The sequence below is a fragment of the Bombina bombina genome, chromosome 3, assembly GCF_027579735.1.
Source record: "Bombina bombina isolate aBomBom1 chromosome 3, aBomBom1.pri, whole genome shotgun sequence".
NCBI classification, from domain to species: domain Eukaryota; kingdom Metazoa; phylum Chordata; class Amphibia; order Anura; family Bombinatoridae; genus Bombina; species Bombina bombina.
Window position 1 is genome coordinate 534,738,656 of NC_069501.1, and position 26,477 is coordinate 534,765,132.

At 36.1% G+C, this 26,477-nt stretch overlaps 1 protein-coding gene across 1 annotated transcript; it reads right to left on the bottom strand.

Annotated features, from left to right (window-relative positions):
• Window positions 1–955: 955 nt before the first annotated feature.
• On the bottom strand, window positions 956–25,382 carry TENT5B (terminal nucleotidyltransferase 5B). Its single transcript, XM_053706994.1, has 2 exons — window positions 24,877–25,382; window positions 956–7,401 (listed from the first exon to the last, which is right to left on the bottom strand). Exons 1-2 carry the CDS (start codon window positions 25,051–25,053, stop codon window positions 6,376–6,378), a joined length of 1,203 nt encoding a protein of 400 aa, XP_053562969.1. The 5' UTR covers window positions 25,054–25,382; the 3' UTR covers window positions 956–6,375.
• Between the last annotated feature and the right edge of the window lie 1,095 nt (window positions 25,383–26,477).

Consider the following 26,477-nt stretch of genomic DNA (forward strand, 5'->3'; position numbering starts at 1 on the left):
AATCTGTGTGAAAAGTACTCCTACTGTATGACCCACAGTGTAACCCCTTGCCTGCCGAAGCTTAGCCATCATCTCCTAGGAAAAAAAAAAAAGTTTTTTCAGATACCAAAAAGAACTCATAGTAGGAGATTACAGGTTCAGCAGCAGAATAATCTCTCATCCCATACCTAAGTAGATATATGCATGCAAGTGTGTGTAATATATATTTATATTTGGGCTGGGCAAGTGGAACACCCTCCCTGCTATCAGGGGTGAGTGTGAGAAGGTGCAATATGCATCCAGTATTTAGCTTATGAAGAATTGTTTATGTAACAGAGGGGGCGATACAAGTAGAAATTTTCTTTATCCAAAATGCTTACTCTGGAAAAGATTTGGATTTCTGAATATTTAAATCTATAAGATGGGACAGTGAAGAAGGGATAGAACCAAGTGTACCATTAACCGTACAGTACTGTAAACCGAAAGGTAATATTTGTTATTTTAAATAAATTGACTAGCAATTTGCATTTTAGAACACAAAAAGCAAACCAAGACACAGGCAAAGAAGATTGTGACTTGTGGTAATTTGATAATTTTATTATTAATGCTTGGATTTTTATATAGGGAGGACTAATAATAGTTTGCCATCAAGGGTAAAGGAATATAGGGGTGAAGCTGAGGGAATCCACAAATGTGCGTCTCAGAGCCCTGCAAATGCTGGGGGTACCTCTGATTTTCATTTCCCAGGGTGGAAAACAGATTTTATATCCGATACATTCATAACAACCCCCTGGTATTTACTGCTGCTGTACACAAAAATGCACATATTTTTCATACTGCTAGTTTGGCTGTAAACATGCCTGGAACTGCTGCTACAGCTTTATGTCTTCTAAACAAAAACTAGCCCCGTCTTGATAATTCCCACCAGCAGCCAAGTTATGACCATGCTTATTATGTGCTCACACAGAAAGACAAATTTGAGAAAATATATTTTTATTCCTTTTTCTTTTTTTAAGAGCCTCTCAACTTTGAGGCTCAAGTAACATTTGCAAAATGAACACTGTATTCCTCCCATCCCATAAGATACAAAAACAGATCATTTTACAAGCTTTAGTGCAGTAGAGGGACATCAGAAAGTCTCATTCAGAATTGTGCAGTTAATTGTGTTTATAAACCATTGGACTTGAATGGCTGGGGCCAATTGGTTATTTTGAGGGCCAAAGGGAAAAAAAAAAGGTTTATGTTGCAAACTTAGCACCATTATGATAAACTAATAAGGCACATGGTAAACTAGAATAAAAGCTGCATATGGAGGTGATCAGAAATGGATCAAGTATGCCAGCATTTAAACCTTACTTTCCAAAGTACAGCAGCATAACAGTAGCTAGTGGGTTAAATGTGCTACGCTTGCAGGAATGAGCTGAGCAGGCAGCTTGGAGAATGAAGTCACTGATTGTCAGGCACTCCCAGGCCTGAAGAGCAAGCTGCCTAAATTTGGTCAGAGGAGGAGAGTTTTAATTGTTCTGGAGTGTTGACAGTTCCAGGAGTAGACTGAACATATTTTTGTACTCCAGCATTTTTCCTCTCTGGTAGTAGACTATTGTGGTAGGGAAGAATGATTGGCCTAATGTTTAAACCCTCTGTAAAAAAAAAAAAAAAAAAAAAGGAGGATTTTCTTGCTAAAGCAGATGAGTCAATCACAATTGAGACATGGATAAACACAATAAATAATATTTGATATCTGCTCTGGTACTAAGCAGAGGATTGGGAAGTTTAACAATATATGTTGCAAACTATTGTTTTGAGTTTGACATGTATATGATTTTTAGATTTTGTGTTTCCTTTTTGATACCCACTATGACAGAGCAATCACGAGACTTAATTGAATGCCTTGTTTACAACAAAAGGACCTTTAAATAGTACATGTTAAACAGGCACTATTTACAAGCATGGCTAGGAAAGGTACCTGCTGTGAAAAGAAAAAAACAAGCAAGCCTGTTTTACACAGTTAAGATTATTGCATGCTGCAGTGTGCACTCAGGCTAAGCTTATATACACCATAGGAACATTCTGCAATACACAATAAAACCTTGAGCTACGATATGTAGAAGCCCACAAACAACTTTCTTTCACAATTTCTTAAAGACAGTAAATCACTTCTGAAGACTTTTAAGTCACATGTTTTACAGTTTTCTGTTAGTACAATATTAAGATATATTTACGGATTAATGAAAATAACATTTTAAAAAAACGCACAGTGCAACACTACACTAAGCACTGCAGCCTTCAGTTAGTCCAGCTGTTAATGAAATAGAATCATTGAGGTCTGTGCACAGAAAGGGGACTTCATGTAGTCTGAGCAGAACCTGAAATGGAAGGAAAACAAATCTAAATCATGACCTATGCCACACTGTCCTTTTTTTAAGCTTAAAGGAACAGCCAACACCAAAATGGTTATCGTTTAAAAAGATAGATAATTCCTTTACTACCCATTGCCCTCCTTTGCAGGACCAACGTTGTTATATTAATATACTTAATAACATTTAAACCTCTGTTTGCAAGCCACTACAGACAGCCTCTTATCACATGCTTTTTTTATTAGCTTTTCACAAGAGACTGCTAATTCATGTGGGTCATATAGATAAGTGTGCTCACTTCCATGGAGTTGTGGCCGACACTGCACTAATTGGCTAAAATGCAAGTCAATAGATAGCCATGTGATCAAGGGGCTGTCAAGAGGCTTAGATACAAGGTAATCAGAGGTAACAAGTATATTACTATAACCAGGTTGGTTGTGCAGAACTGGGGAATGGGTAATAAAGGGATTTTCTATCTTTTTAGACAATACAAATTTTGGAGTTGACTGTCCCTTTGTGTGTAAAAAAAAAAAAGTTCACAATGCATTTATCAACCCTTGATATGCAATATATGACGTAAGCACATATTTAACCTCTAGAATTTCCTTCCAAACCTAGCTTTTCCTAAAAATGTATCACGCATTCTGGCACTCTTCAAAGGATTCACAAGAACTGTGCCCCAAAATATATATTGCTAGTTTGTGTACAGCTGACAAGCAAACTATCTACAGCTGTAGAGGCTTGTGTAGCAATGTTACCATAAAACATTAAATGCATTTTATAATCATAGTATTAAGGTTATTTCCCGCCTCCCTAAGGCATGGGTACTACCATGTTAAGCCATCTTTCACTATATTCCTATTTGCACATGTGCAGCAACTCTCCTTCAGATACCTCCAGTGTAACCAAAATGGTGGTAGCCATGATTAAAGGCAGGTGTGAAATAGATGTAGTATCCCCTTAAGAGAGTGTGGCCCTAGTCAGGTGGTATGTTTCAGTCTGCCCCCTCCTTTGTGTTCTGGTATTTGCACAGCACTCCTGCTCTTAAACAGTTTAGGAAACTAATCTAACCAGTTGACTGCAGCGTGATATTAAGTTGTTAAATGTAGAGCACTATGCATTGGGAGTATTAAAACTACAGCAATTGGTCAGATATTGGCACATAGACAGGACAGTATTGGCTCAAATGTTTTATATGTAACCCTCCCAACATGAAGGAAAAAAAATGTCCTAGTGTTTAACTTCCTAGTTTCCCCTATTGGGGCAAATGGATTGGCTAAAAACCATTAACATTATGACCACACCCATTACTTGTAGTTTGCAAACTTCTAATTAAAGATGATTAAAATCTGAACAGGTTGTTAATTGCATTCAAACTATCACTAGGCTATAATTTAGATTGTTAGTCAAAGGTTTTGAGCCCTTGTTAAAATATTAATAGAAAAATAAAATTTTGCACTACTATGTAGATGACTCATTTAAACACATTGAATGCCACAACCCTTCATTTTTATTTTGTACAGGCTCCTCTAAGGATTTAATTTATTTGAGACAGGTTTACTTTTGCACCACCTCATGATGACATTGTTACAACTAAATTAAAATCCCTATTTTTTTATTAAAACAAAAACACGAGTGGAAAAAAATGAGATTGTTAGTAAAAACAAACACCTATCTGAAGTTATGAATAACATTAAAATCAGATAGAATTTTTTCCATTTTTTATTTTTTTTAAATACAGTGCAGAGTATGGAGGGAAAAAAGTTTGCTAGCACAAATTTTTGAATATGGGAAATATGCAAAGATATATTTTATAGCTCTGCAAGACACTTAAGTTTTCCCCCTTTATGTTTAACGGATAACGTAGGTATGTTTATTATTAAAAAAACATGATAGAATATCTCAAACTATCTCCTCTAGTGAATATTAACTGTCACAACAAGTGAGCAGGGTATGTTAAAGGGACATGGTACGTCTTCCCCTTTAATGTGTTCCCAATGGTTAACTTTACCTGCTGAGTATTTGCTAACTCCTTTGTATGATATTTGAAATAATTGACTTTTTCCAGTAGAAACAGCCAAGCACACTGAATAGGGAAAAAAATGCTTTGCAAAAAAGCTAAACAAACAGGAGACAATATAATTAAACTCCTAGTGGGGTTATGAGAAACATTTTTATATCTGAAATAAGTAGGTTGTGCTCACTGAACCCTCAACCATAATTACCATTTCAATACCTAACAATTACGTTGTGTGTAAAGACAACACATTAGCAGGTCTGCTTTCCCTGCAGGCACAGTACATTTATATAGGCATGAGGGGAACAGAAAGTATTACTTAGAAAAACCAGCTATTTCAAATAAAAATAAAAAATTAAGGATTAGTTTTCCTACATTAATCTGTAGTAGGTATAACAAATTAGGTCATTAGGAACATATTAAGGGGAAACATTGTATAGTAGTGTCCCTTTTAATTAACAAAAACCTCATTTGAGCAAGTAGCACCACCAATTATGGGTCATTAAACTGTATGTATGTAGAATATATGTAGTTAGTATGTATGGTCCACTTTGTAGAGAAATTTAAAAAACCTGCAACTTAAGTTTACAAACTGCATGGGACAAGAAGTCTTTTAAAGTAGTGTGTAATTGGCAGTGCATAGTATAACTCCAGTCCAAAAAACACCTTGCAGACACATTAAGGACACAAGGTCAAAATGCTGCCAATCAAAGCTAAAAAAAAAATATACAATGAAATTCTAGTATTATATCCCTTAAACACAGCTTTAAAACACTTCCTCTAAAATAGTAATATTATAGTAATATTAGGTAATCCCATATTAGTTAAGTCCTCAGGAAGTAACAACCTGTTCAAATACTTAAAATTATCTTAGGAAGCTTTAGGAGTAAGATGCAATAAAGTTAGTTTTAAGTTTAAAAATCCTCACAAAGCTTCCCCTTTTAAAAAAGGGACATTTTGTCTTTCAGGATTCTGAGAGAGAATACAATTTTAAATAAACTTCCAATTTACTTCCATTATATTTGCTTAATTTTGTTAGTATCCTTTTTTAAAAGCATACCTATGTAGGCTCAGGTGCAGCAATGCACAACGGGAGCAAGCTGCCGATTGGTGGCTGCACATATGCCTCATTAATTGCTCACCTGTTTTTAGATAGCTCCCAGCAGTGTATTGCTACTTAAGCAAGGAATAAAATGAAGTCAATTTACGTAAAATTGGGAAGTTGTTAAAAAATGTACGCTCCATCAGTAATGAAAGAAAAACTTGTTTCATGTCCCTTTAAGTTGCATCACTTTCCACTGCCCTCAAACATCCATTTAGTATTTATATATTTTGATTGGCTGCAAGCATGCTTGCAGCCAATCAAGAGTCAGTATGGAAGAAATTAATTTTGTCCTCTAAAAAGAATTCACTTTTCATTGCAGATTACTTATGCTTGTTACTTCTCTCCCTTTTAAAAACAAAGGGAAAACCGCCTTTGTTTTAAAAACCATGCAAATTAAAACCCACATGGGCTAAAAGGACACCTCCATAAAACCAAACCGGGAGGGAGGTGGGGATGTCATTGGGAGATTGATTGCATTAATACTGAGACCAGTTAGCGCTTGAGCATCTAGGAATCAAACCATTTGTGTCTACACGTTTCTTGCATTTTCAGACATACAGGCACTTAGATCTAACTTGTTCTCTTTGGTCCTTAGAAGGAAAAATAAAACCTTTAGCCTGCAATTGGGACACAGAATCTTACACATTAAACCAAATTCTGGTACAATCCACCAGTAAAGTCTTTTAATCAAAAGAGTGTTCTGTTCCATGGCCAGCTCCTGCATGGTGAGTCTCAAAAAAAAACAAAACAAAAAAAAAACTTTAAGAAATGCATGATTTCCACACTTGCAGGCATGTGCCTGGCCACATTCATCTAAAGTAAATGCAGAAAAAAATGCAAAGGTAAGATTCCTAATTTATTCTATTGCTTGAACCAACAAGTGAGAAGTGCTCAAGTCAGTCTGCCAGGCCTGCTTGTCAGTTGCAACACGGAAGCCAAGTCTGGTAGGTGTGGCTGCAGGGAACTACAGACTGTACAGGGGTAAAATAATAGCTGTTGTAGTTTAAGTCTCCCATGAAAGCAGATGGCTGGTAGTAGCAAGTATAGTTGGGCACAGTGGAGACAAAATTTTGTTCCGCTAACACCTGGACAGCCAAAGTAGAGATCAGTGTGAGAGTCTGTCTTCGTTCATGTCCCATCAGGCACACTGTACTCTCATTTACCACATTGTGGAGAGTCATCAGGCAATCATAGCGTTTGTCCTCCATGCCCACAAAGTGGTCCTGCAAGTAGCATTTCAATTTCCGCATTTGCTCTCGTATACTTGGGAAGTCTATGAAGTAGCGAGAGCACATGTATCTCTGCATGGTCTTCATGTCCACCTCAGACTTTGGTTTGAAACCCCTAACCAGCAAGTTGCAATACTTAAGGAGACCTCCTCCTCTTATCTCCTCTGGGTTACGTGTGGCAATGATCTTGTTGCGCAAATGGTCCATGGCCTCTTCAAAATCCCCATACATGCTCTCCCCGGTAACAGTAGGATGGGAATTTTGAGACATAAGGCTCTCTGAACACTGACTAAACATCAGCAAAGAGTCAAGAATGATTTGAAAAGAGTCGACACTGAACTCAAACTGGCGTCTCAGAGTGTCCACAAACTTAAGCTCCATGTTTTTTCCATGGTTGTTAGATAAAGAGATAAGACTCCACCTGTCACTCTCTGTGCAGACTTTCACCAGCTTTTGAACATAAGCCTCATTCAAAGTCATTGGTGTAATTTTTGATTTGTTAACCCCTGGGGGCAGGAAGTCCAGAAGGCAATCTAGAACAGCATGCTTCACTACCTCGAAGGCTTCTGGGCCTTTTAAATCAACCATGAAGATAAGGTCCAGGTCCTTGTATCCCAAGCCACTATCATGATGAAGCACATGGCTGGCAGCAGAGCCATTCAGCCGTACGTTGTGTACAAGGATTCCATTCTGCTCCAATCTTTTCCGAACCACCTAAAAGAAAGCAAAACACACAAATGTTAACTACAATCCTGGATAAAAGCTGTGTTTTTTGTCTTAGCTAAAATTGAGTTTTATATTCTTGTGTTTAAAGTAGCAGCACAATTAATACAAAGAATTTGCATAAGTCTGCAATGAAATGTTATATAAAGTCTCCTGTACAGGAACCAAAACCTAAGGATCAAAGGTTTAGGAACTTAAAAGGATGTACTCTAAAGCAGATTGTTTGGAGCTATAAAGCACTTAAAGGGCCATGATACCCAAATGTTGAAACACTTTAAAGTGCTGCAGCATAGCTGTAAAAATCGGACTAGAAAATATCACCTGAACATCTCTATGTAAAAAAGAAAGATATTGTACCTCAAAATATCCTAAGAATTCAAACCCCATTGCAAAGGACTTTAAGCAGCAAATCAGTATGTCTGTCCCAGGACAGGCAAGGGAGTGAGCTTCGTGCACACTCATGTTATTTCCCTATTCAGTTTAAGGAAGTTTACTATGAAATCTCATGAGAGTTAAGTCAAATCTCATGAGTTTACCATGACCTCAGCACTGTTGATGCCGATAGCTGCTGTTTATTCCGTATTTTTCATCTGCAGCTGGACAGCAGCAGAAGTATAACATTTTACACAGGGCTTTCTCTGCTGAGCGGAGGAGATTGTGAGGTCTTTTTTTTTTTTTTTACAGAGATGCTCAGGTGATATTTTCCTGTCAGCTTTTTACAGTTAAGCTGCATCAGTTTCAAGTGATTTAGCATATGAGTATTATGTCCCTTTAACTTTACATTTATTAGTATTTTCAAAAACTGCTGGCTTTTTATATGGATAGTCTGCATCAGTCACTGCATAAATATGCAGCTAAACTTGCCAGAGTGTATGAGCCAAAGGAAATTCAAGCTTACTAAATACAAGGCTGTTTTTATTTAAGCAGACAGTTGTTTGTGCACTAAGGTTAGTATTGACATTAAAAGAACAAATGAAGACAAGTGCAGAGGAGGCAAAATCCCAGCTCTAAAATTTATTTTGACTGATTTTACTTTTCTTTAAAGGGACATTACAATGTAGCATCTAAAATTGAGAGACACACACACACTATATGAACTGTTGAACACCTCAGCACTATGAGATGAAACAGCACTTGGAATCAATTAAGATGCATATAGGAATGTAGCTAGTGCAACAAAATACATATATATGTATATGAATGTTATAGTTATAACATATGTAGGTGTAAATAGATATAAATCTAATTAAAGCCGATTACTGGGTGGAACAAAAAAATGGAACACATTAGAGAGCCCCAAGATAGCTTTAAATACCCCAAGCAGCTGAAAAACAGGGTTACAACTATAACAGTCAAATAAATGTTAGTGAAAAGTCCAATTATAATTGCACTAATAAATGTGCGTTCTCTCAATATAAGAGGAGCAAGTGAGAAGATATCAGACTCCAAATGTTAGTGTAGTGACGATATCCCCAGGATAAAGATTGTATCCAGCGTTGCCGTGTACAAAAAAATACACAAATAGTGCAACTTCGTTTTAATGGAGAAAGTAAAACAGACCTAGGTTTTATGCTGTACATATCAGCCATATCCTGTTTTCTTGAGAAACCCGCTGCTGCTATACATCTACTTTGTAGTTTCCAGTGGCCACCAGAGACTTCCGTGGATCTACTTTTTCCATATAAGCTATAAAGTTACCACATATCATTGAGGTTTAAGTTTGTAAGTGTAATTTATGTTACGCCTGTGTGCTTTACTTTCTCCATTAAAATGGAGTTGCACTATGTGTCTATATTTTTGGTTTTTGTACACGGCAACGCTGGATACGATCTTTATCCTGGGGAAAATACCGCCAAGCGCCCCCAAGTGCATCAGACACTGCATCCTGCTCTGGACACTGCTTTAACCGCTTACCCGCGCCCATCTTACCTCATGATTGGGGTTGGTTCCAGTAAGTAGATCCCCTATCGGGGCTTTGCCAGATCACACCTTTTTTGTATGGATATCGTCACTACACTAACATTTGGAGTCTGATATCCTCACTTGCTCCTCTTATAGTGAGAGAAATAATTTATTAGTGCAATTATAATTGGACTTTTCTCTAACATTTGACTGTTAGTTGTAACCCCGTTTTTCAGCTGCTTGGGGTATTTACATCTATCTTGGGGCTCTCTAATGTGTTCCATTTCTTGTTCCACTCAGTAATAAGCTATAGATTTATATCTATTTCCACCTACATATATGTTATAACTATTAAATACAAGATACAAATATATGTATATGAATGTATTTGTTTTCCTTATAAATACATTGTATATATTTATTGATATTTTGTTGCGCTAGCTACATTCCTATATGCAACCTAATGGATTCCAAGTGCAGTTTCATCTTGTAGCGCTGAGGGGTTGGACAGTTTCATCTATTTTCGAATATCTTGGAAAAGGATATTCACCTTTACGGTTCCAACCCCTCTTGGCAGCTAGTTTTTGACATTCACTTTGTTAATATATTGTATGTATTAATTTAGTACCCATTTCTCTTTACATTACCTAGTTCTATATAATTTTGTGCTTTCCATTATAAATAGCTTACATCTTCAACACCTAGCTGGTGATTGGTGGCTACACATTTGTCACCTATTGGCTTAAATGTGTTCAGCTAGCTCCCAGTAGTGCATTGCTGCTCTGGAGCAGACTTTAATCTCTTTAGAGGGGTTAAAGACTGCATATTATTGTACTATTGCTTGTATAGAACAGAGCATTTTCTTTTTGCACTTACATCCCTTTAAGTAATGTGACTAGAATCCGGTTGCTGTCAGAGGCTCATTTGTTTAAATAGGATATTGGTCGTGCTTGCAAGTCCACATTTGGTGTGAACGTACAGCCCAGGTTCCTCCCTTCTGACTCACTCAGCATTAGAATGTAATGCAGTCAGCTCACATGGCCCAACTGATTCTAGTTACTATAATAACTATTGTTGCCAGGAGAGAGAAAAATAAGGATAACTAAAGCTCCTTTGCTAATGCACACAAGTTAAGATCTTCCCTTCTAGATCACTAGACACTATAGAATGGGGTTCTACATAGGTAGGTTCCGCATATTCAGCAGGTTAGTGCTGCGACTTGTCCTTCAGGACTCTTTAGCGTCTGTGGCTGACAGAATTCCAAGCTTTGATCTGGCAGGTGTTTCTCCAGTAGTTTTGTTCTAAAGGGAAATAAAACCCTGACACTCCCAGCCTCTTTGCAAGATTATGTAACCTATACGCACCTAGCAGACACACACAGCATATTTGGCACAACAGTATTAAGTTATGACTTTCACAGCTGGCCTCTAGTATGGGATTGTAGGCGAGAAAATAACTCCAGTCTCCTCTAAGACTATAGGACAAATCTAGTGCCAGCCATGTGCATCCTAAAATCCTACATTCCTCTGAGCCCATATTCCACTAGGCCATGGACAGTCTGCCACAAGCTGGTGTGCATAGGAATTAAAACTATGCTGCCAAACTGACAAGGCATTAACACAACTAGGACAGGGCTCTTACATAAGGAATTAATGAGCCTGAAGACTAAAAGCTATTGAGTACAGATCAGCTAGGAGGGGCCAACTTGTTCATCCATAAAAATATGTGTCCTGTGTTTGCTGTGCGAGTGTCATGCAAGCATGAATGCCTATTCTCTGACCAGCTTGAAAGCATTTTAAACTGGTTTCTATAAAGATTTTTGTACAGTTAGTAACTGCATACCATGTATAGTAACACCGTTTAGTATGTCTGTTTACTAGGAGGGGGTAGTCAGGTAGCATTGCAGACCGTATCAGTGTCAAAAATATAACCTGGAAGAAGAATCTTGCTTACCAAGTAATACTGCAAATATGTAAGACAGCTCACACAATGAAAAGGTCATCGTTACTAAGGTCTTCCTTCCTAGATTCCAATACATTCAATCCCCTGTATACATTACACTAAGCTGTAAATCTTGCACCATTGCAGTCAGACTGAAAAATGAATATACACACAAAGTTGACTACACCAACCTCTAGTGAAGATGTAAGCTATTTATATTGCTGCTTTAAAAAGGGACACATGAAAAATACATATGTCAGGGCTGTTTTCAATAAATGTTTTGTATAAGAACCCCGACATGTTTTTTTCATGTGTCCCTTTACATACACTTTTTTTAAAGCAAGGCTTGGGCTCATTCTACCTATGTATATGCAATATGAAAACTAAGACATTGCCAGAAACCGTAGTTCCTTATATTTGCCAAGCCCCTGCCCTAAGGATTATAAAGTCAGTTTCAGAAGGGACATGCCAAATGCATAAAATAGGTGTTTTACACTAGAACTGGCAATAACACAAGAGACCAATACATTATTAAAATATATGGCCTGACAAGGAGCCACAACTAAAGACTAATAAAGGGATGTCCCAATCTTTCAATAGTATAGATTATATAAAAACCTTCAGTAAATAAAAAGCTGAGGTACACCTATCAGGGCTTGTCCCCAATAAAGTTGGCAGCTGGCTTTGCCTAAAACAAGCGCTGAAGTAGCAGAAATGCCAGCTGGGTGTCTGACAACATAATTGCACCACCCTTGCAAGATGACAGGGCAAACTAGCACTGTCACTGATGTCAGAACACCACAACAAACACTGCTGCACATATTTGCCCTTTAAATTGAAGGCATAAGCCTAAAAAAATTTTACCTCACAGTAAAGAAATATATAAAAGGTCTGAAGCCATATTTGAGTTTTTTGGTTTTTTTACACATGTTGCACTACTGGAATTAAACCAAAAGCAATTTCACAGGGTAGCAAGACAAACAGGTTTGCAACATGCAAATGGTTGTCTGACCTAGTACACATTACATTTGGGAGTAATCTAAACTGTCTGGGCTTTAAATCTTTAGTCTTTTATGGTTTACACAGCAGCACCAGTCTTGTGTTTTATGAAATCAGATGCATGTAGTCTGGAGACTGCATCCACAGAGTGATAAATGTACAGCCCCAAACAGTCTGGTAATCTAGATAAATGTAGTTTAGCTACTGTGGATATACAGCTATCAATATGTGGGTGTGGAAGAAACCACTTGTCAAAAAGTAAACTTTTTAATTTGTCAAGAGAACATGGGAAAACAAGACATTAAAGGGACATTCAAGTCAAAATTAAACTTTCATGATTCAGAATGAGCATAAAATTCTAAACTACTTACTAATTTACTACTATTAAAATGAGCACAGTCTTTATTTACACTTTGAGTCAACAGCTCCTACTGAGCATGTGCAAAACTTCAGAACATATGTATATACATTTGTGATTGGCTGATGGTTGTCACATGATACAGGGGGAGTGGAAATAGACATAATTTTGAAATTTAAGAGTCAACTTCAAATGATTAGTAGATTTTATTCTATGTGCTATAGCATTGTCTTGGTTTGTATTTGTTTATTATGCAAATCTATTGTATTGACTGGTCCTTTAAAGGGACACTCAAGTCAAAATTAAACTTCATGATTCAGATAGAGCAGCAATTTTAAACAACTTTCCAATTTACTTCCATTAACAAAATGTGCATAGTCTTTATATTTACACTTTTTGAGTCACCAACTCCTACTGAGCATGTGCAAGAATTCACAGCATATATGTATATGCATTTGTGATTGGCTGGTGGCTGTCACATGGTACAGGGGGAGTGGAAATAGATATAACTTCATTTTATTTAACAAAAATGTACTATTAATTTGAAGTTCAGACTAAGTGCTATTGCATTGTCTTATCATGCCTTTGTTGATTATGCAAATCTACTGTGTTGACTGGTCCTTTAACACTTGTGTTATTTCATGCAAAAAAGGTTTAATTTTCTTTATCAACTTTTAAGACATTAAAGGGGGGGAAAAGCACTGCAAGTTTTGTTTTAGTAAAATATACATAAAACATACAAAGCTCCTGAAATGTCTTTATATGGAAAAGTAAACCTTTAGATTTCCATGCATCAATTATCAAATGCAACAGATTAATACACACTATATCGTTTTTGCATATATGGCTGGGTTGGGTTGACATAGCATTCAAGATGTCTACAGGATATTTTTTTTTTTTAAATCCTGATCTGAAGTATTGTAGGTAAATTTTAAATTTACAGGAGGGTAATTTTCACTGTATCAGGCAATTAGACCACCTCAAACAAAACTAAAGCCAGCCTTCAGTTGCTTTTTATTCGTTTTCAATGAGCCACTTTAGAACTTTATGTAGGAATTTATATAAAAGAATGGAGCCATGGCCATGTCCCTTGATTTAGCATGCCCTGATATAGGAATTTTGCCACAAGCAGATGAAATTTTTTTACTTGTTAGCATGGATTATACTGATATTAATCACAAAATCAAACTAAAATGTTTATCAAGCAGTTATATATTTTTATATAATAAAATTAAAAAATAAGGACTATGCACCTCTGCAAATGACAATGCAATAGCACTTACTCTAAATTTTAGAAGCATCAGATTTTTTATTCTTAACATCTTCAAGTCACTTAAGCTTCCTGACCCTCTGCATCATGTAACAGCTATCAGCCAATTAAAAACTCATACTGGACACTTGCACATGCTCAGTAGTAGCTGGTGCCTCAAAGCATGCATATAAAAGGCTGTTCACGATTGCATAATTGAAGTAAATTGGAAAATCTTAAACATGCATGCTCTACCTGAATCATTAAAGTTTAATTTTGACTTTTGCGTCCCTTTAAAGACTTGCAGGTTGTTAGGATGCAAACAGGTTATATAGATAGATCGTGATTAGCGGAATAATCTTCCAAATTGGGGTCGGGTCTCCGAGACCGTTCCGCAAATTTTCAATCATACATAAGATACTGAGAGGATATTTCTTGTTATGCTAATGATGGCTATAGAGAGTTAAAATTCTCACACTTTATATGTAACCTGTGTACTTTTTATATTAAAAGGTATAGTAAAGTCCAAATTAAACTTCCATGAATCAGATAGGGCATGTAATGTTAAACAACTTTCTAATTTACTTTTATCATCAACTTTGCTTCGTTCTCTTGTTATTCTTAAAAGGGACAGTAAATTCCCAAAAAAAAAAAAACTTTCATGCTTTAAATAGAGCATGTCATGTAAAACAACTTTCCAACTTCTAATCTAAATGCATTTTGATAGTTTTTCACCACTAGAGGGCATTAGTTCATGCGGTTTTTTTTTATAGATGACATCGAGCTCATGCACGTGAATTTACCATGAAGTCAGCTCTGATTGGCTAAAATGCAAGTCTATCAAAAGACCTGAAATACACATACATATTTATGCACAAAACATTAAGGAACACTAACGTTACCCTAAATTTAATACTGCTTATTTTACTAAAAAAGCCTCTATAGCTTAGAAAATGAAATTTTCCAGGATTTGGATTTTGTGGTTTCCCTGTAACTACAGATGAAATATAATCGTATTCTGCCTTAGACCCTGCAGTTAAAGTAGCAAAAAAAAAATATTTTTATCTCTAAAGACAGAAAAAGATCCCGATACAAAACCATTAAGGGGTTGATTAATCATGTATCCTAGTATTTGTTGCCATAAATACAAAATTATATTTCCATTAAAAAGCTTTCAACATGTTGCACTTTTGTAATCTACTGAATTTGCAGCCTATATAAATTAAACTGAAAAATGCAACAGCAAAATAACAGTCTACACATTGACAGGTCCTTAGAATCCATGGTGTTCTGAGCATCTGAAGTGTGTTTAAAGAGACAGTATACACCAATTTTCATATAATAGACACTACTATAAAGAAGAATAGACAGAAGATCTCCATTGCTGACTGAGTACCTTTAACTTTCATATGATAGTTTTCTGTTTAAACATGTTGGTTTTATTTATGCAAAAAGTAAAACTAATTTAAATTTCTAATGAAAGAGGAAATGCATGTTTTTGCATGTCTGATCCCTAAGAGCAGTCAAGATAGAAACAGTAAAGCAATAGGTTTTTTTTAGATCCACCCCACACAACGATTAAAGGGACATACACTTTTTCTATACATAAATGTTTTGTAGATGATCCATTCATTAAAGGGACACTGAACCCAAATTTGTTTTTCATGATTCAGAGCATGACATTTTAAGCAACTTTCTAATTTAATCCAATTGTTTCTTTGTTCTCTTGCCATCTTTATTTAAAAAGCAGGAATTTGATGCATAGGAGCCTGCCCATTTTTGGTTGAGAACCTGGGCTATGCTTGCTTATTGGTGGGTAAATGTAAGCCTCCAATAAGCAAGCACTATCCATGGTGCTGAACCTAAAATGGGCTGGCTGCTAAGATTTACATTACTGCTTTTAAAATAAAGATAGCAAGAGAACAAAGAAATTGATAATAGGAGTAAATTAGAAAGTGGATTAAAATTTCATGCTCTATCTGAATCATGAAAGAATTTTTTTTTTTTTTTTTTTAAATGGATAGTTTTGCTTATTTTTATAGAACATTTCTCTGATTTTCAGACTCCTAACCAAGCACCAGTTTTAGGAGAATACCGACGTATACCTACTCTAGCTTGCTTCTGTTTGTGTAAAGTCTTCTCATATGCGGGGGAGTGTCTTATTTCCCACTTGCAGAAGGCTTTTCAGCTACCTTTTAAAGGGACAGTAAACACCAGAATTGTTTTTTGTTTAAGAATGTAGATAATGCCTTTATTACCCATTCCAGTTTTGCATAATCAACAGTTATAATACAAGGTAATCAGAGGTAAAACGTGTATCTAAGCCTCTGCAAACTGCCCCCTTATTTCAGTTATTTTGACAGACTTGCATTTTTAGCCAATGGGCCAGTTCACTAACATTTTTAGTTTAAAAAGATAATCCCTTTATTTCCCATTCCACAGATTTGCATAAACACTTTTGTTTAGAATTTCTAATGTTTGTACAACATTCTATAACATTTGTTTAATAGTTTTTTTATGCTTTCTTTAAATGCAATATTCAAATTAGAATGTTTCTAATAATTCAATTTGATTTATGCAAAATTCAAATTTGAATCTTTAATTGATATATTTGTAATAGTATTTAATGCTCTTTAAAATGAATTTTAATTATTCTATATTCAAAATAGAAACATTCAAATTGATTTATTTGTATCAATTATGGATTAATTTGCTAACCCAAGGCAGAACATGCAGTGATCTGAGATGTCATCTCAGAAAATACATCATGTCTGCAGAAAACACATGAAGGAACGGTTAGTGCAAGTTTGCAGCACAGCTCAAACAGAGCTGTGCTCTGGCTGCTCTAACTTTTCCTTAGAACAGTGCATCCTGAGCAAAGTTCTATTTGAATAGAACAGTCAAATATGCAGTAGTGCTGCAAATTAGCAGTGCATCAATTGTTGACTGGCTCTACATGTTTTCAAACCCAGCCCATAACCTTTCCCAGTCTGCAAAGCTGTTTTGTAAGAATTGAAGACATCCGGATGAGCAATGCACCTTTTTATTACTACATTTCTATGTTAGACCAAGAGAAAAAGGGGAAAAAAAATATTCAAGACATTTGACAATCTTTTTTTGTCAGCAGCTAATTTGCAATGCAATTTTAAACTACTACACTATATTATAAACATTAAAAACCACTTTATTCTGCAGTTAACCAGCATTGCTATTTTACTTTGGTGAAACTGCCTAATTTTATTCTATTTTAGAATGACCTGCAGAAAAATCTCATTGCAGAAAGGGGGGGAGTTCTTCCTCTTGATTTACTCAATTCCCTATAACTCAAACTATTAAAATTTGGAATAGCATTTGATAAAAATCAAATGTTATTTCGAAATTTTGAATGTGGGTATGCAATCTAATTATGATTTTTTTTTTTTTTAAATAACATTTCAAAACTGGAAACATTTGATTACCAAATTTTAATGAATTTTCATTCTTAATAACATTCAATTGTCCAAAACTAATGTCCATAGTACTATTTGTTCTAAAACATTAATTACACTTTCAGCACATTTGTTCATCCCTAATGAACTAGCACCGTCCTGCTATGAAAAGCTAATATGCACTGAGATAAGAGGCAGCCTTTAAGGGCTTTAGAAACAGGCAGAGATTTAGAATATACATACATTTTTAAAAATACATTTATTTACAAATTCCCCAGTTTTGCATAACCAACAGTTATATAAATATACTTTTTACCTCTGATTACCTTGTAGCTAAGCTTCTGTAGACTGCCTCCTTATCTCAGATCTTTTGAAACACTTTCATTTTAGGCAATTAGTGCTGACTCTTAAATAACCCCACATGCGTGAGCACAATGTTATTTAATATTAAACATGAATGCACTAGCTTTAAAAAAAACAGTCAAATACATACAGATAAGAAGCGGCCTTCAAGGGCTTAGAAATTAGCATATGAGCCTACCTAGGTTTAGCTTTCAATTAATACTAACAAAGCAAATTTGATGATAAAAGTAATTATCTCTTTAAGGGACATGAAACAATTTGTTTTCTTGATTCAGCAAAGGAGTTCAATTTTAAACATTTTACTAACTTCTATTATCAAATTTGCTTTGTTAAAGGGACATAAACCCCACATTTTTTCTTTCATAATTCAGACAGAGAACACCATTTTAAACAACTTTCCAATTTACTTCTGTAATCCATTTTTCTTAATTTTCTTGTTATCCTTGTTGAAAACAAGCATGAGCACTAGATGGCAGCACTAATTCCTGTCATGTAGTGCTTCAGGCACTTGCACGCTACCTACCTAGGTATCTTTAGCAAAGAACATGAGAATGAAGCAAATTTAATAGAAGTAAATTGGAAACTTTAAAATTTGCATTCTCTATCTGAATGAAAGATATATTTTGGGCTTAATGTCCCTTTAAATGGGCAGCAATGCACTACTTGGAGCTAGCCAACTAACTTAGCCTCCTGTAGTAAAATATAATCACAATTTCACACCTGCACCCCATTTACTTGACCTTACAATTCTGCTAGTAACGCATCATTTGCTTGCAGCCGCTCAATGAAACTCGTTTACTATTTAGGGGTTACATTTTTTTTTTATCCTGATTGGCTTTTCAGGCAGGTCAACACATCCACCCCTTGGTACCAATATTAATGTAAAGACACTGCATCTTTACCTTTATCTTGTCATCTGAAATAGCCGATTTTGCCAGTTATATCCCCACCTACAGTGAATATTTCACGACTTAACTACTGGTTATAGAAAAGCTATGCAAACAAGGGTTTAGACTTAATCCCATTCCCATTGGGTGGTAGGCCAGAGAAAATAAAATGTTAATTTTCCCACAGTTCTCTAAGGGTCTCACTGTATTGAGATGAGAAGGAATATTGTGCAACTATACAGATAAGGTAATGAGGTCTGCCCTCCGTGGAAGCTCAAACCATTTCATTGGGTTGTGGTTTAAATTACCAGACAGTTATTTCATATATAAAAAAATACAAAGGAGTGATTTCCCATACATTTTATACTCTAGTGACCATTTAATGTGTTTCCAATGAAACGCATAAAAGCTACAAAGTCAAAATTAAACTTCTGATTAAGATCACACAATTTTAAACAACTTACACTTTCATAATCTAAATTTACATATTCTTTATATGCACTCTGTGGCTACTGAGCATGTGCAAGAGTTCACAGAATATACATATATGCTCTTTGATTGGCTGATGCAGTTACATGATGTAGTGGGAAGGAAAATTAAACCAACGTTTATTTAAAAAGAGTAGATTTTTCTTCTGACAAACTAAACACTTTTGCAAAGTGTAATGCATTTGTTGATTGTTGTTCTATGTTTAGTGGTCCTATAAAGGGACACCGGCATGTAATATTTAACCAGCTGTGCACAATGAATTGTAAAGTATAGTAAAGGTGTCAAAGAAAGTCTAAAGTTGAGACACTTTTGTAAATGTTCAATAAAGCTTAGTTTGTGGATGGGTTATTCATGAAGTTTGTGAAACTACAGCACTGGCCGATGAATACAAAATAGTTATATTGACCAGATATATTCAAGATACATTTTAATCTACTCCGATCACCCAATGTCATTTTGTATGCTTTATAGTTCTATAGTTAAAGGGAAAGTGTACTGAAACAGACTCCTTTAGTGTGTTTCCAATGAATCTCTTGACCTGCTGGGGTGTACTATATTGTTTACAACTAGACTATATCTTTGTCAGTTGAAATAGCTGCTTTTGCTGTTGAAGTCATCACCTATACTAAAAATACCATTACTGTAGTAATGGCTATAGGAAGAAAAAAAAAAAAACAATTCCAGTGGAAGAGGAGATAGGAACTAAAGCATTTTTAAAGGGACATTAAACCCAAAGAATGTATATCATATTCAGATAGAGAATACAATTTTTAAAAAAGTTTCCAATTTACTTCTATTATCAAATGTATTTCACTCTAGTTATTCTTTGTTGAAGAGATACCTAGGTAGGTTGCGTGCACATGCCTGAAGCCCTACATGACAGGAAATAGTGCTGCCATCTAGTGTTCCTGCTATTTTAGAACATTGTTGCAAAACTGCTGCTATATAGTGCCGCAGACACGTGCACTCTTGAGCTTACATTTCTGCTTTTCAAATAAGGACAACAAGAAAAAGAATATGATAATAGAAGTAAATTAGAAAGTGGTTTAAAATTTGATGTTCTATTACAATCATAAAAGAAAAAAAAAATGGGTTTTATGTCCCTTTAATTGTTCTGAGTACAGGTCACCGAGTATACAGAGATAAGTTTAGGAAGTATTTTTTGTTTAGAGTATTAAGATGAGTTATGCTCTCAACAAGCTCACCCCACTTTAAAGTTTGGGGGGTGTGTGTTTATATCCTGTACAAAAATAAATCTAAAAGCAATGTTGCCATACATTTTACGCTCTACAAGCTATTAGCCTCAAATTAAAGAAAAAAAAAGTAGTTCTACAATACACCTTCCCTATTAATACCACATTTTCTTATCACAAAGCAGCACCTGGCATATCAGGAGGCAAGGCTTCTAAAATGCACCCCCCCCCATCCATAGCTATATAATATTCCCGTATCCATATAAAAATGTCAGCAAACTCTGGACGTTACTGGAGAGAGAGAGAGTGTGGAGGGGGAAGGCACCCTTGGTCATATTTGGTGGGATTGTGGGATGCTCCAGCCATACTGGTCTCAAGTAATCATATGGAATCTATACTAAACTGCTCCATCGATCCTTCTTCCCTTGGTCTTCTTGCTCAACTAGCCCCCAAAAATCTAAAACCTGGCAGGTATACCTCACTTGACAGCGCTTTGTGGAGCTGAAGTTCAACCTCCAAGGATTATGAAAACAGTGCTGTACTCATCGTGAGATTGTGAGAAAAGTGACTGGCACCATTTTGTTATGCACAGTTCACTCTGTTTACAGCATTACTGTACAATCTGTGTCTCAGTGCTATAGTTGGCAAATTTTACAGGTACAGTATTTATTGAATACTAATTGAATACTGTGCTAGTGTTAAACTAAACTTAGTGCTATTGCACACCTAATATGTTAGTTCAAACATGTTTTCAAGTTTTTAAACACTGGCAAGTGAAAAAAAAAGCTAACTTTATGGCGGTTTTCACTTTACAGCAGGACTCCGGTCCCTAACCCGCTGTATGCGCAGGGTATACCTGTATGTCAGTTTTTATTTAAACTACTTAAAACTATCAAAAAATGTTGAACATGTTAAAAAAATGCCAGCAAAGTTAAAGGGACAGTACACTGTAAAATTGTTTTTCCATTAATATATTTTAAATTTATTATATCAACTGCAGAGTATAAAATATTTGAGAAATTCATTTTCATGCTTATTTGTGTATATGAAGTAGCTGATTTTGTGCTTTGAAACCACAGCCTATTACAATGAGTTGAACTTAAAGGTGATATCAGATCTCATTATGTTCTAAGTTTGTGTAAACAGACTTGCTTCCTTATCTTTTATTTGGCTGGAACACCAAAGCTCAATACATAGAGAGAACAATGGAAAATTATCATTTTATTACTTAACTGCCCTGCATCCCACTGAGAGTGTAATCTCTTCTGCTGGCCGTGTATACTTAGGCTATTCAATACCCTATACTCCAGTATTAATTTGTTCAGTGTAGGTGGCGATACCACAGGCTAAATCAGCTATTTCAAATGCTGAAATAGGAGTAAAGGAGCTACTTGTAACCAATTTAATACACTAGCAGGTTAAAAGGATCATTGGGAATAATTTAAAGAGGAGACATTTTTTGGGTGAACTGTCACTAACTTTGGTACCTTTTATTTAGGCCACATTAAATTTGTAGAGTTGCAGCAATTCCTCCGTCCAAATTGCATATTCTAAAACGGGCTGCAAGCAACTACTCTATGATCATCCATACTACATAGAGGGATCACACCGGGATGGAGTTTGTTACACAACCTCCAGTCCCTGGAACAGTTCCAATCAGTTATCCCCACTCAGCATTTTCTTCTGTAAGCTATGCACTAGCCTGATAGGGAAATGTGTCATGGAAGTGACTCAGTCAATTCTTTCAGACATAATTTTGTTAAACCCATGAATCAACATACATTACTTAGCACTGTTAACTCAGCATTTTCTTCTGTAAGCTATGCACTAGCCTGATAGGGAAATGTGTCATGGAAGTGACTCAGTCAATTCTTTCAGACATAATTTTGTTAAACCCATGAATCAACATACATTACTTAGCACTGTTAAAAAAAACATACAATTCAAAGCTATTGTTAGGATAGCATTAGGAGGTGCATATAGTAATCCTCAAGTCTGCACTGAAGTTTAGTTTGCATGGTCTGCCACTACCCTGGTGATCAAGCAATATACTTTTCCAGAAGTGATTGGCCTGTAACATCAGTAAGAAAGAAAAACTTGCAAGTTATCATATGGCTCTAAACATTTGCTTCCAAGCTAATTAGTTCATATTTACAGATATTGATTCGTCTGAGAAAAAAAAAAAAAAAAAAAAAATTGGTTTTACCTTTGCCATATATTTATAGTTTTAAAAAATAATAATTCAGGGAGGACAAATGCAAAATGCTGAGCAAGTTTAAAAGAATGCATTTTAATACATTACAAGAAACTATGTGTTGTATAATAGCAGAATTAACCAGCATTGGAAATAATTCTGTGTCTTGCGAGTCAGAAAAGGTGTGTGTGTGTGTGTGGGGGGGGGGGGGGGGGGGAGAGTATTGTAGGACTATGGTCATGTCTAACAGGCACTGAAAAGCTCACAATTTCAGAGTGGAATTAAAGGAAAAGGGGATAAAGAAAAAAAATAAATAATATATATATATATACATTCCAAGGTATGTTCTATGGTGAGTGCGAGATAAAGTCGTCAGAAGTGTGATTATGAAATTTGTCTTGAAGAAGGCCTAATGAAAGGCCGAAACGTCGACAATACACTCATGTTGGAACTATAATAAATGATTACTTAATGTATGAAGTCCTGTGAGTGCCCTCCTTCCCAACTAGTATCCTATAACACTTGAGGATCGCACCCGGGCACTGGAAACATTGATGTGGATGGAGTGCTAGGCCACCGGCTACTATATATATATATATATATATACATATATATATATATATACATATATATACATATATATATACATATATATATATATATATATATATATATATATATATATATATATATATATACATATATACATACATATATATACATATATACATACATATATATACATATATACATACATATATACATACATATATATATACATACATATATATATACATACATATATATATATACATATATACATACATATATATATACATACATATATATATACATACATACATACATATACATACATACACATATATACATACACATATATACATACACACACACACACATATATACACACACACACACACACACACACATATATACATACACACACATATATACATATACACATATATACATATACACATACACACTCATTTTATATTACCATCTCAAAGTGTTTTATGTCCCTCTAAAGTATAATTTTGACTAAACTGTCCCTTTAAGGTTATGACCCTGTACCAATTCAGATGGTGAGCAAGCAAAAAAAGCATACACGCGTATGCTGCAAGCACTGGCTGTATCCTGATCTGGAGTAAAATGTGGTGGTTCCAGAAGAGCAACTATCTACTAACCCTCTGAAGGAGCTAAATACATAGCAAAAGTTGCCTGCTTAAAATTCTAATACTCACAAAAGAGCATTTAATTAACACAAAATAGGTAAGTAATATGTGACCCTGTAGTGACAGCAGGAAATATGCTGTGCACTCTACCCTGCAGATGACAGCTGGGCTACTATATAGGAGAGTGAGCAGTGCAGGGATAGTGAGTAATCTGCAGAGGGAAGTGATGAGACAACCATTTGAAAAAAAAAAAAAAAAAAAAAAAAATCAAGAATGACCTTTAAACCACGTGCAAATGGCATGGCTGAGCTGAGGGAGGATATGGGGTTACAGCATAATGCTACATATGAAGGCAGCCTTTCCTCACTACTACACTATTAACTGTCATGGCTTTCCAGACACTCCCTAGCAAAAACTCTGATTCACGGTTTCTCATTAACAATCCAGTATTCTAACGCTTTTTAAATGCAATGCTGTGACAGCCATTGGCATGACACTGCATGTGCGGATCTATTAACTATAGGTATAGAAGATAAAATGCAGAACAATAGTTTTACTGAATGATTACACCACCTTCACCCAAGACTCGCATGTACAAGTCCTTGAAAGAATCCCATGTGCCCTTAATCTGTGATCCCTAGAGATGTATTAACCCTTAGGTGCCAGGAATGAAAGAATCCCATGTGCCCTTACTTGCGATCCCCAGAGATGTATTAACCCGTAAGTGCCAGGAATGAAAGAATCCCATGTGCCCTTAATCTGTGATCCCCAGAGATATATTAACCCGTAAATGCCAGGAATTAAAGACTCCCGTGTGCCCTTAATCTAAAATCCGAGATGTAGTAACCCTTAAATGCCAGTTGTGAAAGAATCCCATGTGCCCTTAATCTAAGATCCCCAGAGATGTATTAACCCTTAGGTGCCAGGAATAAAAGAATCCCATGTGCCCTTAATCTGTGATCCCCAGAGTTGTGTCCCCAGAGATATATTAACCCGTAAATGCCAGGAATGAAAGACTCCCGTGTGCCCTTAATCTAAAATCCGAGATGTAGTAACCCTTAAATGCCAGTAGTGAAAGAATCCCATGTGCCCTTAATCTAAGATCCCCAGAGATGTATTAACCTTAGGGTGCAAGGAATGAAAGCGATATATAGAACTGGAGTTCGCACCGGGACCCAAGGGGTTAATTAGCGCCTATAGCCAGCGAATAAGCTCCAGGCAAAAGCGGGTCACAGATTGGCTTTTAACCCACCAGGTAGGTACTTACCTGCACGAGGTGCCGAGGCGTGCACGACAAGGTGGGAAAATTCCCCCGGCCATGAATAGGGACGCTCTCCCCGAGGACTGCATCCAGTCGGCGGACTTGGGGCCAGGAGAGGACGCTGAAACGTGGGGAGGAAACTGGAGAAGCTGCCGGAGGAGACTGAGGGAGAGAGGCGGACATTGCAAACCAAAGGCTCTTCTGTAGAGGGATTTCTTCTTAGGCTCCGATGAATGTTACGCAATAAAATAGACGAAGGGTCAATCCTTGCTGAGTCTTCTCACGTAGTAATGATTGATTTTTTTTTTAATGTTCTTAAAACGTATTTTTCTTTTACGATGATTAAGATGTAATTAAAAAACAGTTACGACTCAAAAAAATTAAAAACTCGGCGAAGTTGAAGTTAAAAAAGCGTGGTCAGGGCTCACCGGTGCTGCGTAGATTGCTGTCAGAGATGGGGCGTGTAACGTGAAGCCACTGACACACAAGCCGAGATGTTTCCTCTGACAGCAGCTGCTCACACAGACCGACACTTCCTTTCTACTCCCATACTTATATAACTTTCTTAAACGATACTCATTGGATACTATATATGTCAATCATTTTTACGCCTACTGACTCCCAAATCTGATTGGTTATTGAGAATATTACGCATCCAAGCCCGCCTACTACAATTTGTGTCAATCAGTACTATTGAAAGCAGCCATTGGAGGTCCTCCTATGGTTTAAATCATATTGGCTGCGGAAACATCCCTCCCTCTAGAGAGGAATTCCGAAGGCTATTAGCAATGGCAATGGCAATGGGAATGCCATTTAATTTAAAGGAACAGATCTGTCATAGAATGAAATGAGTTTAACCTAAATGAAAAAGAAAAATAATTATAGGAAGGGGGATGTAATTACCTTTAGTCTGCTACCGCTAATCTATCTTTGTGCTTCTCTACTGTCCGCTTGTCACGGTAGTTCCTCCATTCTGTAAATGAGCTCGTGTGAGTCCATGAGGTATGTCTAGGTGCTGTGTGTTTAATCCCTGCTTTCACTACCTTGACTTTCAGAGGAAAAACGCCCAAAATACCGGAGAATTATTATCTTTTTCTGCTATCACACCATTTAAACAGAAATGGAGCATTGTTTTTTTTTTATCTGTCAAAATTATATATATATATATATATATTTTTTTTTTTAAGTCGACAACTCAAGGTATTGATCTAGGCCAATTTTAGTATGCCAAATACATTCAAATAATAAAAAAAAATAATGTACATTTTTTCACAAACTCGGTTTCTTACTGAAATTATTTACATACTGCTTGGGCAATCATGGCACAAATGGTTATAAAAGTTTCCCTGGGATCCTTTTCCATTGCGTTTTGCTAATTAGAAGACGTCTAATTGCAGCTGCGCACCACACTTCTATTATTCCCGGCAGTGAAGAGGTTAATTAGTTATCTTAAAAAGTTAATTTTAGCTTTAGTGTAGAGATTACCCTCCCACCTGACATTTCCCACCCCTGACCCTCACAAACAGCTCTCTTCCCTTGCTCACCCCCCACTGGTCACCCCCATCTTAGGTACTAGCAGACAGTCTGCTAGTATGAAAATTTAAGGC